We start from the raw sequence: 16,938 nt of genomic DNA on the forward strand, positions 1-16,938 counted from the left end.
TTTAGTCTATATTTTTGGGGGCATATCACGGGATTTATAAACTTAAAAACTCCCCGTGTTGATTAGTAATACTTTTTTTTAAGCAGCAAGCTTTTTTAAGCAGGTCCCACATCTTTCACTGTCTTTTATAACCTTGGTTGTTTCTGCGAGCAAAAACTCATGGGTGCCCACACATGCAAAGTTGTAGATAATGCATTTCAATAGATAACAATGAGTAAGTTTGGTATTGTTAAGACAAACACAGTGATTGGTACTGTTCATATTTAAATATGCTATATGGAGTACAAACCATTTAAATTAAAAAACTCATTTAAAGGGGGCTAGTAGGATAACTAATGAAGGTTCAACACACACAAACTTAAAAGTAGGAAACCACCATGACTCAATCAATAGTACCGCAAAATATCAGTCCAATCAGCCAACGTTTAAAATTTCAACCACTAGAGGTGTTTTAAGCAACAACCGTTAATGTTTCTGACATCAAAGGGCCGTTAACAATCCCCGAACTGCAATGGCATAAAAACTTCCACCAAGCAACCCACAAAGTCACAAATGAGTAACATACAACTGGTTGCCCTTGTAAGACTATTGTGCCACAGAAATCTTTTGTTTGTGGTGCCCAGTAACATACAAATACGTTTTACACTTTGGGGGCTTGTGGTGTAAATGTTAGGGCTACGGGGTTGAACAGAACAATCGACACCTATAAATGGCATACAAGCTATCCAAATTTTAGCCAATTCTGAAATTGTTTACAAACTCACCCCTTTTAGAGGGGTAGCGGGGTAAATACTGGGGTTATCCGGACAAACAAAGTGGGATGCACATCTACATAACTATATCTACCATCTGTATAAGTTTCAGCCACATCCATCAAACATTTTAAGCAAAACGAGTCAGACAAACTTTTGGGAAAAAATACCCATTTAGGGGGTTAGCGGGGTAAATACTGGGGTTATCAACAAAAACAAAGTGGGATGCACATCTACATAACTACATCTACCATCTGTGTAAATTTCAGCTAAATCCATCAAACATTTGATGGAAAACGAGTCGGACAAACTTCGGGGAAAAAATACCCATTTTAGGGGGCTAGCGGGGTAAATACTGGGGTTATCAACAAAAACAAAGTGGGATGCACATGTACATAACTACATCTACCATCTGTGTAAATTTCAGCTAAATCAAACTAAATATAGTTAAAACCAATTTTGCTATTATTTGCATGTTTCTTTGTTTCAAATATTAGGGAAATAATCTCACCACAACAATCACCCGGTAAAAATTTAATTTGTGCTTAATGCTAATCACAAATATTCACTTTTTTTATCATGTATGGCATAAATAGAACACCTTTTACATATAGTTCAAGGTGTTAATGACAACGAAAGCTACAATACTGCTGGTTTTTCATTAATACATTCTTGAAAAGATAACCATGTAACTTACATGTCGCAAATTGATATTGAGCTGACACAATTTTGGTGCCATTATTAAGAAAAGCACTAATAACCACAGAATAGTTTGTCCCAGGAGCCAATGATGCTAATGAGATTTGAGTTCCATTTGTGTTATTAAGTGATAATGCTCCAGAAACATTGTAATAATCTACAGAGTGGAAGTTGGTGGCCGGGGGGTGCCAGGAAAGAATTGGGTCAGCAAAGTTGGAAAAATTTAAGTGGAATGAGTGAGGCTTCCCAGGTTCTGTAAAATTAAGGAAAGTTAAATCTTTCAGTAAAAAACAAACCACTTTTGTCACACAAGAAACTTTTTGGTTATCAGTTAAACTACTGGTTAATCATTTAAGTTGTATTAACAAATACACATTACATATTAAATAGATTATATTTTTGTTACATTTCTGATAATATAAGTTTCAGCTTAAATCGGAATTTTGTTTTGTCAGACAAGTTGTTTTTACAACCATCAAACAATCACTACAATAAATGCGTTTTTTTCTTTTCCATCTAAACTGTTTTGCTGGTGATTTTTCAGAAAAAAAGTTTTGTTTTTCCTGAAGTTACTTAACATTCCTTACATGAAAATAATTTTTTTAGCATTTTTATTAACAAACCTGTGAAGATATGCAAAACAGAACCATTTGAGTCTTTCCCATTTAACCTCGCAACCACAGATATGTGATACATAGTGTCTGGCATCAGTGATGTGATATTTGCTGATGTCGTATTTGTAAAAGTCGTTCTTGTAAAGTTTGCTACATTTATTGCATACAGAAACAAGGCATGGTTTGCTGGGTGTGGTGCCCATGATAACAACATTGTGGTCATCGTTAATTCATCCACCACAGGTAATGAAGTATAATGAGGAGCTGCAAAAAACAACACAGAAAAGTTGTAGTATTTGTCGTTTTTACATTTTTTTATAAATTAGGAAAGTCAGACAAAACTGCAGTAGTAAGTAGGCAAACTGGGATTCACATATATATTTCAAATGTTTTCAACTAACACCATATATACCTCATGGCAGCTGCACATTTAACGAAATTACAATAGGTGCCACACAAAGCACAAATACCTATTTAAAATGGTATATATATAATGCTGATGGTTAGGGATGTTACTACGGTGGCCCACAAGTGCAATTCAACAACTTTTTGGCTGACATTAATTTTTTTCAGTGCAAACATTTATTTTTCGATGCAAACATTTATTTTTAAACAATTCAGTACTTTCTACAGTTAATAAAAATTATAATAACAAGTATGTTGTGGATTTAAAGTTAAGATGGATCGTTTTTTTGCACTTATCCACATTTACATTCTGTCTGTAGCCTGCTCTCTGCACACCATGCCAAAGACCAAAACGCTGGAGTTGTTTGTCTTAGCTGCACTGTAGGACATGTAAAATGTTGTGTTGTTTTACGGTGAAGCTTGCTAATAGGCTTCATTGTCAAGCAATATACATCACACTTCCTATTATTGTTTAGTTTAAAATAAAGGTCCAATACTTCTGCCCTTGTGTTAACTTCTTAAAAAAAAATCAAATTGTCCGCCACATCGAACTATTTTGCTTTATAATGCCAAAGTGAAGTATTTTGCTATTTTGCTTCATATTGTCAAAGTGAAGTAGGTAAACCGACACATATATTTAATTCAAGTCCCGAAAATTCAGATAAATTAAAATCGATTTTATTTGTGCCCTATTAGAAAGTAGTCCTTTAGAAACCATTGCTGCATATGGCTTTATTGAGCCTTCTTCCTCCCGGTTACGCCTGAAACTGTACTCCCGCTTCGCTCTCACAGCCAGCTTAGCCCGCCCCCAATCTGTCCATACTTAGCCCGGGTTAAATTTGTTAAGCCATTAGTTGACCTTGTTTAGCTCGCTAAGTCCAGACTTAACAGCTTAGACTTAGCCCCTGTTCAATGAACTACGTCAGTGATTCTCAACCGGGGCCCTCTGGGCCACGCGTGTCGGTTCACTAGAAACATTCGCCAAGATACATTAAGTAATTTTTTTCTTCGTGGCGTAACCCCTTTCTTTCGTAATGCACAAAATTAAGAATATGTTACAAATGTCTTGACTTTGGATTTATTACATATGGATGTTCATTCGTATTTTTAAATTAATCGACAAATTGTCTCTCGGTCTTCGTGGCACATTGGGGCCACCAAGTACCATACCTACTTGATTTGATGTGATTTTTCTTCAACAATAAACTTTAACGATTCTGGAACTAAAAAGTTGATTTGCCGTTACCTAGTTTTAGGATTCGGCTTATTACCTAATTTCATGGCCATAGCAATTTGTAAAACGTGAGCACTGTACTTGTTAAGGTACGCATGGCCATGGGCGCCGGCAGAAAATTTTGCAAGAGGGGGCAAATTTTGGCTGATAATTTACCGCATCAAGAATTTGTTACATATGAAGCCATAAATCGTGTACTTCACAATTGAGTTGCCTAAAAGTTAAAGCATTGAACGATGTCACAAATCCCCACGCTGCCACTTTAATTAGGTTTGCTGCTAAATATGTTACATTGAGGTACACTGAAATTCCAAGGGGGGGCAAGTGCCCCCTCTTGCCCCTACGTGGCGGCGCCCATGCGCATGGCCCATGTCTTAATATTTATGCCGTTTGTCTCTTTTATAGAAATTTATTACTACCCCTATAAATCCTGGACTTTAATTTAAGTAAGTTTTTTATCTGCGTTTTTGTGTGTGCAGGGGTCACTGGGTCCTAAAGGGTTACTTATTGGGGGCACAGGTCCTTAAGGTTACTTGAAGGGGGGCACGATCTATGAAAGGTTGAGAACCACCGCACTAAGCCATCGTTTAGCACACTTGGCCCGGACAAGGTCTGATTACATCCTAAGCTCCGACTGTAGGCTGCACAATGCCTACCATGTCATTTTGCAATTTTTGACACGCCGTGTAAGTCCTAGGTGATGAAGCCATAAATGTTTGCTCAAAAAAAGTTTGCAACAAAAAAAAATTTTTGCACTGAAACAAAAATGTTTGTACAGAAAAATAAATGTTTGCACTGAAATAAAATATTTGCACTGAAAAATAAATGTTTGCATCAAAAAATAAATGTTTGCATCGAAAAATAAATGTTTGCACTGAAATAAAAATGTTTGCACTGAAAAATAACTGTTTGCACTGAAAAATAAATGTTTGCACCGAAAAATAAATGTTTGCACTGAAATAAAAATGTTTGCACTGAAAAATAAATGTTTGCACTGAAAAATAAATGTTTGCACCGAAAAATAAATGTTTGCACTGAAAAATAAATGTACGCCAAAAAAATGTTGAATTGCACTTGTGGGCCACCGTATGTTACGGTTTGTGTAATTGTAAGGTATTAAGGTTGAAAATTTAGTATGACTAACTAACATTAAAACATGGTCCCTATAGTATTTTTTTTAAAACCTACTTCATAAACTTCCCCCTCTTTTTTTCACGGGGTTCAAACCCAGGACCCTCCCGGGGATGAATCCCGATCAAGGTTTTTTTATGTCTGTATATGGGTCAGGCGCGCCAGACCGTTCGGCCAAGTTCCTGCCCAACTTCCCCCTCTTAAGCTGCTAAATTGTTAATTAAAATTGTTGCGCCACCTATTGAAATTTAGCTATATGTGTGAGTAGTCCGTGAGGTATGACATTAGTAGCTCTACCATATTTAAAAGTCACTTGTTTTTTTTATGTTTTGTTGTACTCAAGGTTATTTGCAAGCAAAAAATATTATTTATACCTGTGTACAAGGTAACTGTGTCGGTATAGCCATATGATCCATCTTGGAAGGTTGCTCTCATAATGAAGCTGTACACATAACCTGGGTCAATTCCAAAACTCAAGTGAGTAGCTGTAATATTTAAACACTGTAAAGTTCCCCCACAAGGTGAATAGTGTGATACGTTGCGAACATTCCCGCTTGGTGGGTCCCATGTTAAAAACACTGTTGAGCTTGATTCTGTCACTGTAAAATTTGCTGGACCGCCGGGGTCTAAAAAAGTGAAATCAACGAATATTGTCCTGTGTACACTAAAAAATACGTAATCAAGCAGAAAAAACTTGTACAGGGCACTGCTCTAAAAACTACATTATTTTATTACTGTTGGATGCAAATGGCAGCAAATACCACAAAAAAGTAATTTCTTTTATTTGATTTGTACAAATTTAGCAACTATAAAGTTGTTTTTACATTTTTATCACTTGATTATACACTACGATATCATGCTGTCTATTCTTTTTGTGCAACATCCTATTATAGACGCAACAAAAAACTTTACTATTATCAACCTTGCCCTAATTGAGCCATAAAACCGCATTGAACATATCATGTGCTGAAACATTAACCTAAAAAGAACCTCATCAAACTTAAATCACAAGTTGTAACTAATGTAATAACAAACCTGCTAAGTATGTAAGAAGTGTCTGGTTTAAGATCTCTTAAAAATACATAGCTTTGCTTAACTACATAAGGAACCTGTTATGGCTGTAACAGAAGGGGATGGAGTTCCAATACAATATTTGTTTTTTGCTGAAACTGTCACATCATAAATATGGTTGCTGTTTAGGCCCTCTATGGTAGCAGATGTGGTGTTCACAAACTCTTGTCGGGGTGGATCGGACAATTCCACGACATAACCTACTATGGCAGTGGCAGTGTATGGAGGCCAGGACAAGAAGATAGACGTGGATGTCGTAAGAGCAGTAGTTACTGTTGGTGCCGTCATTGCTGGCAGCACTGTTAAAAAAAATGTAAAAGTTAATAAAAGTGGAAACTGATTGGTCATCTACATCAGGGCTCCTTTTCCTGGGTTTCTATGAAATCCTAGGATTTTGTGAGAGATTCACAGGCGATCTGCAAGCTCTCAGAGTTCAGCAGAGTCGTACTGAGGTTCATTGTATTAATAAGAGGAGAAATGAATATATTAGTATGCTGAGTGCTTGTGAAAAATGTTCATTTATTGAAAATATGAATATTATAGTATTTTTTATTTGAGATTCAACAAAAAATGCAAAAATGCCTCAAGGGATCTGTGACACAAAAAAGATAAAAGAGCACTGATGCAAAATATTTTGGAATCATGTATTCTGAAACAGAAGTTCTTATTTGAATACTCAGCAATGTCAAATTATTTATTTTATTTCCTAGTAAATGTGTGATAAATGTCACACAAAACACGTTACTGTAGAAAATGTTTGCATTCAAGTCTAGGGTTCTAAAAAAATTATATAATTTTTGCCTTACTTGTGCGAAAAAATCCTCGATCTGTTTCTAGTATTAGTCCATCATCGTAATATAACTTCAAGAAAACCAAATATTTTGTATTTGTCAGCAAGCCATCAATTTGGTGAATATCACTGCTCACAACAGTGGATTGTATATTGGACAGTGTTGTGCCCCAACATATATCCGTTTTGTAGTGCGGATGTCTGACATTTCCATCACTAACTGGTTCCGATACATTGAACTGTAAAGATGTGGAACTGGGACAACTCAGTAGCCGAGGTGGTTCAGTGGCAGGCACTGGAATAAGAAGTGGCAAAATAGTTAAAACTTTGGCAAACTCCTCCAAATCACTTTTTAACATTAAGTGAAGGGTTAGCCAAGATTTACATTCTTGTGATGTTTGAGAAATTATTTTTATTTTCATTCTTCTAGGCAGTTATTTTTGTTCATGATAAAATATGTGTTTTATAATTCAGATACCATAACCTAAAAATCGGTTCATCATTGTGCAATATTCAATAGTGAGTACATCGACGATCTGAGCTTCTCCCAGTTAATTTTAGAGTAATATTTTTTAAAGTTGACATAATACTACACAAAGATATAAAGTTTCCTTGACAAGTATAAAGATGATGCAACAATGTTTCTTAAAGCCTCTTTGCAATCTAAGCAGTCGCATCTGCTGATAAGTGGCCTTTTCTTTTTAAATTCAGTCTGTAACATGTTTTATTGTTGAGTAATTCTTGCATGACATTGAACATATAATAGTAAACAATAGAACATAGAATGGCAACATACATGTGACAAAAGTGATTGGATCAGAATGCAGCCCGATCCCTTCACTGTTTGTAGCAGCCACTGTTGCTTTGTATTCCACATTTGTTTTCAGATTTTGAAGTTCACCCATGAGTCCATTGAACAGCATTTGGTCATTTCCAAAGTCACTAAAAACTTTGACTTCATACACTTCAATTGGGACGTTTCCTTCTGGGTATGATGGCCATTGCAACTTCACAGAAGCAATTGTTATGGTAACAACTGCTGGCGGATCAGATTTTCCTGGAACTAAATGCAAAAATGGGAGATTGATATCAATCACATAATTTACTGCAGGGCTTCGCAAACTAGGGTTTAAGAATGTTGGATCACAAGTGCACCAATTTACACAAAATTGTTCGTATAAATGTATTGCAGTTTTTGACTTTAATCACACAAAAGTCATAGATGTTGCAGAAACAAATTTTACTGCAGCAGTTTTAATTAAAATAAACCGGCACAACACTGTCAACGTTTCTTTCAAGTACAGTAAGTTTTTTTTCCATTAATGCTATGGTGTTTTCCATAAATATTGTGACATTACAATTTGCAGCAGACTTTACTGGTGGAGAACAAAGATATTATTGATTACATTGATAAATGTTTTTTTTTATTTCAACACAATCGTTAATCTTATTGTTTTCTTATTATATTATATTGTTTTTTTTTTCACTTAATCAAATCACACATATATACCTGAAATTTGATCAAGCGCATATTCACACATATTTTTCTTTCAAAATGTGCCCGCAATTCTTGTTAAACGCACATAAAGTTGTTGTTTATGTGTTGAAAACAAATGATCAGAAATTGCGGGCAAACACATGTAAAGTTATTTTTTCTGTTTAAAACAGAATACCCAAAATTCTAGTTAAACGCAATTTCAGGTTTTGGTATTTAAATTAGCCACCCAAAATAGTGTGAAAATGTTTCCAAAAAGTCTAGCAACTACATACATGATTCTAATGGTTCTATAATATACATTTCCAGTTTAAAAACTTGTTTTAACCAGTCTCAAAATGTTTCTTGACACTGAGGAGGTTGAAAAGCACTGCACTATCTAAAACACTTTGCCAAAATCTTTTATCCATGACTTACCAGTCATAGTTTTAACTTTTGCATCATTGATTTGATGTTTCATCCCAAACTCTGGGCTTAAACTGACATTGTAAAAAGTGTTAACATTTAGATGCTGAATGCAAACTGATGTTGGGTTCCATCTGTGGTGCATGGATCCAGCTGGAGCAACAACCACATCTACATCACCTATCTGCTCCAACCATGATATTTGAACAGTGGCTTGGCTATTAGTGGTGTTTGGGCAGAATTTCGAGCAATAAGCTTCAAAGTAAAATAAAGAATATTATTTTTTTGTGCTTATTTTAATGTTAAATACAACTAATGTTTAAAGCTTTGCTAATCTGCAAAATTGATGCAAACCTTATGAATTTTTGGACAGCAGTGTTATTTCTTCTTTTAAAAAAACTTATAGCTCATATTTCATACAATGCCAAAAAAAATTACGCATAAATTTAAATATCATTGATCCACAAGTTCAAGGTTCACACACCTGAGAAATCAATATGAAATGATTCAGGTTGTGTTTGGTTGTCAGATACAAACTGAACTTTTAGTGGTTTTGAATATTGTAAATTTTGTGTTTCTACGTTTTGGTTCACAGCATCCTTCACAAAAGTCTGTTGGTCTTCACCGCTTACCTATGAACAAAATCATCATCCTAAACCAAGATGTAAATCACAAGGTCGATACATCTAAAACATCTTGTTTAAATCGGATTACTTAAGAAACAAATAGTTTGGGTTTAAAAAATATGTTTTATTTTCAGGGCTTCCAGGAAGTTTAACCAAAGTAGCTTCTGAAAACAGTAATAAACAAAAGTTAAAATTATGAAAACTTAAAGGAACAAAGCCCATGCTTTCCAAAAAAAATTATGCTTTCAATTTTTACTTAACATTTAAGTTAGCAAAAAAATCTTGTCAAACCAACTCCAAACATAAGAAAATCATAATACAAACACACACCAGCAACATATCTCTGCCTCCAAATGTCAGAGCAGAAATAGAACATGCAATAGATTGTTGTGACATGGCAGGAGCAAGCACATTCCACTCACAATACTGGTTAGGTTTAAACACATCATTTGCACTTGTAGGTGCAACACTTTGTGTTAAAGTTGGTGCAGATAATGAAATGGGCCCACCACATGTCTGATTGTCTGCAAATCATAACATTATAATTGGGTCTGATTTTCTGGTTTTCATACCATTAAACACGGGGTTTCTTCTTTTAAGTATAAAAGTGATGGTCTTTTATTAGAAACACACTTGACTAAATGCTATACAAATTAATAACTTGTGTAAGATTGCTTGCTTTACAATAAGTGTAGTACTTACATGGCACAGCATGTAGCACAAAGCTTGTAATGTTTACAGTCTTGTGCAGCAAGTGACATAATACAAAAGCAGTATAATTTGGTGTTGTCACAAAATTGGGGTTCCAATAATCAATTGTATCAATTTTGTTGCCACCAAGAAAACTGTCATAAACCTAATGATAAAAATTGTTTATTAATCTTGATAGTTCTAATGAATTTTTTTACTAAGATCTTTGAGGTCAGCACTTGTAACAAATTTTTTGCCCTTTTCCTTTATGGAACTACATTTAATACAGCATGCATTGCTTCAAATTCCAACCGTTTAAATATTTAGCTTCGTTTTTTAGTTATTTACACAGCACAACATATTACACAAAACAATGACATCTTTTGAAAGTTGCACTCTATATATTAGCACAAACATTTGAAAGATTGCAAAAAATTAACTTCATAGTATTTTCATATAAAACAAAAAAGTGGATAAACCTTGCAGGAAATTTGGTTGAGGTACTCCGAAGCATAAACATACACCACAAATGTTTGAGAATCTGATTGTCTTAAATTAAAACTGTATGATAGACATTTCGGGTGTATAGAAACTTCAATAGGTAACAAAGTCGTGAAGTTCTTTTCAAATCCACAAGGTCCAGTGAAAGCTGGAAATGTAAGAAACATTACAATGGTATGCTAAAGCAACATGGAGCTAAAAAAAATATTTCCACAAATCAAACATATTCTCAAATTTACAAATCCACAAACTGGTATCTCTTAGTATTTTCTTTTTGATTGATTAAAAAGCAATTTTTGTCGTTATTTTAACTAATTTATTACAAATATTTGTTACGTGATATATGGAAGTCAAATCCAAGTCTGCTGCCTCCAGAACCTCCCACTGGTCCAGTAATAAGTTGAATTGTAACATTTCCACCAACAATAATAAATGAGTTATTGCCTTTTACAAATCGGGTTGGATATAGCGGGTCATCAGTAAAAATCTGAAGTATGCAAAAATTTATGAAAATGCATTCAGCAGCGCAACCAGCAAAAACAAGAGGAGTAGACAACCCACATCTAATATCATTTCGTCTTTTGCCATATTCTGTGCTAGTTTTTTTATTTTCCATATTACCTACAGCACTGAATAGTGAAACTAAGATAATTTTTGTAGTAATGCCTCATCCATTCTAAGACATGTTAAAAATCTTGTTATCTTTTTAAGTCTGTTGTGGCTTATGAACCACTCACTAATATAAGCAAAATCTTGCATAGATGCAAATAAAAATCGAACCTGCCACCTGATAAACCTTTATTCCCAGTAACACCGATGCATAATTTGTATCCATACGGTGCAGTAGGGATCACTAATAATCTCAACATAGGCTGGTACCAATAACAAAAATCAAATCTCAAACCAATCTTTTAGATCAAAGACTACTTTGGCAGACTGACCATTCATCTGGGTGAATTGCAACTTAATATTCTTCAAAACTAAACTTTACACAAATATACCTAAGGTTTTAGCTGCAATTTTTGGTCAATACAGTTTACTAACCAGTAAAACATCAGTGGTGTTAATGTTCACATAAGCAGGAACAACTTCACTGCTGATTTTCTCATACTTCTGTTCCAGTTTCCACTCACTAAATGTCAGTTGGTTGTAGTCTGCATTGCTGAGCCAACCAGAATCAAATATATGGCTTTTGCTCAGTTCATGAACACTAGGGGGTTGAATTGTCAAAACTGATGAAAAATGAATTTAATGAACTAACAATTTGTGCCTTTGTTACAAAGCATTATCATTCACTAAACCAGGGTTCTTTAACGGGGGCGATGGTGACAATTTTTGGAGTTGGGGAGCGATTAGGCATTAAAGGGGGGCGATTTCAACATTAAGAATGGTATAACTAGAATGGTGGCTTTCTGATATACTACCATTTTATATATTCTATACGATATTTACCAATTTACTATACACATCATTTGATCTACACATATGATTGTTTTTGTAAACAAAAACGAATGGGTCCCCACACGCGTGTTTGTGCGGATTTACGGCAAACAAATGTTGTGGTGATTTTTAGATTTTTAAGGACAAATTTTTAGAATGCATTAACCCAACAATAAAAAAATTTTGTTCGTATTCTTTTTGCACTAATATTGTCATATAATTACAAAAACTTTAAAAAAGAACCAAAAAAAATAATTTCAATTGATTCTCTTGCTTTGACCCAGATATTGTGGTCCAAGGTCAGGTTTCAACCTTTTTTTAGAAAGCTGTAACAGTTGTGTTACAGACACTTTAAATTAAAAAGCAATTTGCTACAAGTGTATACATAACAAATTGTTTTTCATTTAACTTTGTTTCGCAAAACGAGTACCATTGACCTGTAGTAACCTCTCAGGGTGCACACGCCAAACGACTGTTTGACCTTTTGACACCGTTTTCAATAGCACGCAGTCGTTGGTGTTCAACAACACCGTTTAACTTAATTTATACATGCCTTGAGTATTGATTTCTAAATCGATTGCAAAAAAACGCTACGTTATGACGAAAGAAAGTTCTGAACTGTGTTAGTGATACCTACTAGTTGACCTTAAGTAACCCGTGGTCATGCGGCGGCCAACCTGACAACGAGCATTTAAAAAAACATTTATCTTGCAAAAATGTCAAGTTTATTTTTTCACCTTTATTTTTATTAACAAAATTTTGCTTGACATATACGAAACCGAAGCATGCTTATTAGGTTTAAATCATGTCATAGGTGTGAAACCTTCGCCAAAACTGAAAATCTGAGTGCTAACTTAATAAAACAAAATTACATTGCTGTGCAAAACAGCTGATTTCTAATCACCGAAACGACGTGTCGTGAAACGTCTGTCCGACGTCAAGCTGAGCCCTCCTGCTATCGTAAACCAATGAGTTACTCTCTTGGGACGTCTGCCTACAGTGTCTTTCTTGACCAAACGAGCGTTAGACGCATTTACGTTTCGGGGGTCTGTGGGTGAACCGCTGGGTCAATCGGAGTCAAACTTCTGGAGGATCAAGTTTAGATTAATAACTAACATGTGTCCAAATTTAAATAAATTAGAAGCACGCTTTCTTTACCACATGAGCGATAAAAACCAGCGTTAAAAAAATACGTTTCGGGGGCCTGTGGGTGAACCGCTGGGTAATTTGGGGTCAAACTTCAGGTGGACCAAGTTTGGATTAATATCTAACATATGTCCAAATTTCAACAAATTTAAAGCACTCTTTCTTTACCAAACCAGCGTTACAAACCAGCGTTAAAAATTTTACGTTTCGGGGACCTGTGGGTGAACCGCTGGGTAATTTGGGGTCAAACTTCAGGTGGACCAAGTTTGGATTAATATCTAACATTTGTCAAAATTTCAATAAATTTAAAGCACTCTTTCTTGACCAAACGAGCGTTACAAACCAGCGTTAGACAGAAAAAAGAAATAAGAAAAAAAAATACGGACAAAAACAATATGTGTCCCCTTCAGGGAAGGGGACCCATAAATATATACAAGAACTGGGAGACTCAGCTAACTTTAACTTACAACTTACAAGCAGATTTTATTCGTGTTGCAAACAAGAGATATGGGGCGCTTCAGCTTGAACATGCTGCTTTTTAAATAAATTGTGTTTGCTGGCGATTGTTTTATTTTTTGTGAGCAAGTTTGGGCATTTAATTTGCCACAATGGACACTTTGACGGCCATACTTGTTAAATACAACGGTTACAAGCTTTTCCTCAAGGTAGTTTTGCTTTTATACTTTCTATAGGCCTACTGGCGCTTGCAAATATTTGTAAATTTAGTAAATCTAGTGTAAGTTGATGTGGAATGTATAGGTTTCTCCACTGATGAACAATGCCCCATTATTTTCAACAACAGAAGGTGATTGTTTGCGCATAATCGTAATATACTATCTTGTCTATGATGTAACAAAATTTCCTCAGCTGCATAAGAATTGCCTGAAATAGATCCTGTGTGTTATAGTAGCAATTAAAATAGGTTTTAACTGTTTAGTAAACCTTTTGTATTGCTGGATGAATCTAACGGCCTACATCTGCTAAAAAGGCAAGGACTTTCATACAAAATACTAATCTCATAGGAGGCGATTTTGAGCCAGTGCCCCTGAAATGGGGTGATTTCGCTAAAAAGGTTGAAGACCCTTGCCCTAAACCCTAATCATATTTTTTGTAAATAGCTTATCATAAGATTTTAAGCTTTCTCAGCCCTAATATCGCCAAGGTGGCTGAATGCTTGGGTTAAAAGGTTGTGGGTTGTAATCTCATCTTAGTCGCTTATATTTTCTTGAGCAAGAAACTTGAGCGACATTGCATGAACCCAGTGGTTCCTGTTTGGTTAAACTAAATTGAGATAACCAATGCCAAAATCAAAAAAATCTAATAAAAAGTTATTCAACAGACTTGCAACAAAACAGACAGCTCAACAGCGGACTAATTGTGAGCATAATGCATTCATTCTTTGCCCACAAAGGATAAAAATAAAACATACATGCTATACAAATAAAACTGCAGGACTTTATTTAAATTATTTAAAAAGTCATACTAATTGAATTTATTACCCTTTGTTGACATTTGAATTACCTAGAATCATTTCAAAAGTAATGGAAACAAATTCTGATCCAGTTAAGCAGGAAACATAGATTGTTGAAAAATTTGAATTTGGTGATTGATGAAATGCCCCTAAATTTTTTGCATCTGTAAATGTTCCAACCAATTTTGTTTCATTGTATTCCAAGGAATCCATCACCTAGAAGTGTAAAAAGTGCAACAGAAATGTATGGTTGAAATCTGCACAGTGCAAATGCCAAATTGCAGACTGGAGCATTTTCGCATTGTTAAAAATTCAGTTTGTAATTCTACCTTGCATATTCCATTTCTTCCAAGTGATCCGTTTTTGATATAAACTGTATAAAATCCCCCAAAAGCAGAGTATGCATGAGCAGTGATAATTCCACATGTTGAATCCACAAACTCAAAAGTGACAAGATGGATATTGCTTGATGTTTTTACACAGTTACTGCCTGTATGAAGACATTTTGTATCTACATGCCGTATTTACTCGATTGTAAGCTGCGGCTTATATTGTTTTTTAGCTGCAATTTGTGCGGCTTATAATCGAGGGCGGCTTACAATCGAGGGCGGTTTATATTTTAATTTTATACCGAAATTATTTCTACACTCCAACGTTTTAAATTATTTGGGGTTCAAAACATGCATCCATGTACAGATTACCTGTCTATATACGTTCTGTTGGGTACAGTTATCAATGTAACTAACAAATATGGGTAAATAGTTGTGCTATGTAACAACAGAAAGATGTATTAAGAAGCAATAGTATCAAAAATTCCAGCGGGCGGCTTACAATCGAGGGCGGCTTACATTATTTTTTTAACACCTTAACATGTGGCTTACAATCGAGGGCGGCTTATAAACGAGGGTGGCTTACAATCGAGTAAATGCGGCCTACTATTTTACCCCAAAACTTTAATTTTGTGAAATTTATCATTGAGTCAAAAATTCCCTTAATGCAAAACTACTGTCAAAAGTAGTGTTTCTCCACCGGGGCTAACGAATTGGCAGAATTGTACACACAAAAAGTTAAAATGATAATGATACACAATTGCCAAATTCTTCAACCAATCAGCATGTGTTGTATAATTTTTGTTGTATAATATAATTATTCTTCAAATCTGTCACATTACAGTTGCGTTTTTTATCTTGGCGCTTTTATTTTATTTCTTAAAGTCGCTAAAAAAGAGTGTTTAATATAAATCAATAAAAAAATGAATTGGGGGAATCAAAAAGATGAATGGGGCTTAAGATGAAATGATATTGATGAACACTGGTCAAATGCTGGTAGTAGTATGTCCGACTTTTTGTAAAACTTACATGACTTTTATAAACTATCATACCAACAAACTTACCCCATCCAAGTTGAGAGCATAGTGAGAAAATAACAGACACGATTAAAATATTTTCCTTCATGATTTACTTGCAATTGCATTAAAATGGTTTTTTTTTCTTTTGCTATTGTCAACTAACATTCTGTTTACAATATCAACAAACAATCAACAACGTGCGACGTGTTAACACGTGACCCATCGTTTTCCGCGCCGATTTTGTACTGCCTTTAGTGGCAACATTGAAACAATATTAACTGCGTTTTTAAATTAAACAGGTTTCTGTTTTCGACTAAAACACCGAATTTGTACATCTTATTTGATGACACTAAATTCACATAAACTAATTATAATTTGAAATGTAAATAGTAAATCCTAAAATCCTAAAAAGTCATTTATGATAGCCTACTCTAAATCAGGGGTTCTTAACCAGGGGTGAACGCACCCCCAAGGGGTACGAGAACAGTTTCTAGGGTGTGCGGGGATTGCTTGTATAAAATTTACATTACAATGGCTTTGTTATTTAAGCAATTACAGAATGGGGTGCGAAAATTGGTTGGTGAATTGAACGGGGTTCAGCAAGGAAAAAAGGTAAGAACCACTGCTCTAAATCATGTTTTGAAATGCGCTAGCTTTGGATAAACACCTAATATTTTGCAGATAACGTGGTTAGTGTATTTATACACCATACTTGTAACCCGCTGTGCCGCGAGAGATTGCCAAATGAGCAGGGAAATATTTGTCTTTGCACAAAAACTTTCATCACATATTCAAGAGGTTTACGGCAAACGCGAGTGTGTGTTTGGTCGGTTGTGAAAGTTAAAGCATAACTAAGATGCAATCATATTTTGAATCGAACTTTCTTTACAATGGAATTTTTTGTGCACTTTTCATTTAGATCAGTTTTCAAAACCTTTAACTGACCAAAGAGTGTTAATCAACTTTCGGCCACCAGTACATATATTTTGAGACGCATTTTTACGGCCGTATAAATTAGCCTACACTGTCGCAGGTTGTGCACCCCCTGGGTTAAACGCTGCATTTTAGTTTTACAAACATTTTTTTGACCTCTATTTTGTTTTTAAGCGTATCGTTGTCT

The 16,938-nt window shown here is 35.0% G+C and overlaps 1 protein-coding gene across 2 annotated transcripts in view; it reads right to left on the reverse strand.

Annotated features, from left to right (window-relative positions):
• LOC145209345 (phosphatidylinositol phosphatase PTPRQ-like) overlaps positions 1–16,099 on the reverse strand; it is a 34,094-nt gene extending 17,995 nt beyond the window's left edge. For both annotated transcript variants that reach the window (XM_080079617.1, XM_080079618.1), the window contains exons 1-16: positions 15,864–16,099; positions 14,800–14,960; positions 14,521–14,686; positions 11,458–11,645; positions 10,750–10,900; positions 10,392–10,561; positions 9,925–10,078; positions 9,553–9,746; positions 9,081–9,228; positions 8,609–8,851; positions 7,493–7,759; positions 6,713–6,991; positions 5,945–6,205; positions 5,210–5,461; positions 2,075–2,329; positions 1,450–1,704 (exon numbers count right to left, since the gene is read on the reverse strand). In XM_080079617.1, the coding sequence (XP_079935743.1) occupies positions 1,450–1,704; positions 2,075–2,329; positions 5,210–5,461; positions 5,945–6,205; positions 6,713–6,991; positions 7,493–7,759; positions 8,609–8,851; positions 9,081–9,228; positions 9,553–9,746; positions 9,925–10,078; positions 10,392–10,561; positions 10,750–10,900; positions 11,458–11,645; positions 14,521–14,686; positions 14,800–14,960; positions 15,864–15,924 (3,205 nt within the window). In that variant the 5' untranslated portion in view covers positions 15,925–16,099. The remainder of the gene's footprint in view (positions 1–1,449; positions 1,705–2,074; positions 2,330–5,209; positions 5,462–5,944; positions 6,206–6,712; positions 6,992–7,492; positions 7,760–8,608; positions 8,852–9,080; positions 9,229–9,552; positions 9,747–9,924; positions 10,079–10,391; positions 10,562–10,749; positions 10,901–11,457; positions 11,646–14,520; positions 14,687–14,799; positions 14,961–15,863) is intronic.
• Between the last annotated feature and the right edge of the window lie 839 nt (positions 16,100–16,938).

The sequence above is a fragment of the Phallusia mammillata genome, chromosome 1, assembly GCF_965637545.1.
Source record: "Phallusia mammillata chromosome 1, kaPhaMamm4.hap1.1, whole genome shotgun sequence".
Classification (NCBI taxonomy): domain Eukaryota; kingdom Metazoa; phylum Chordata; class Ascidiacea; order Phlebobranchia; family Ascidiidae; genus Phallusia; species Phallusia mammillata.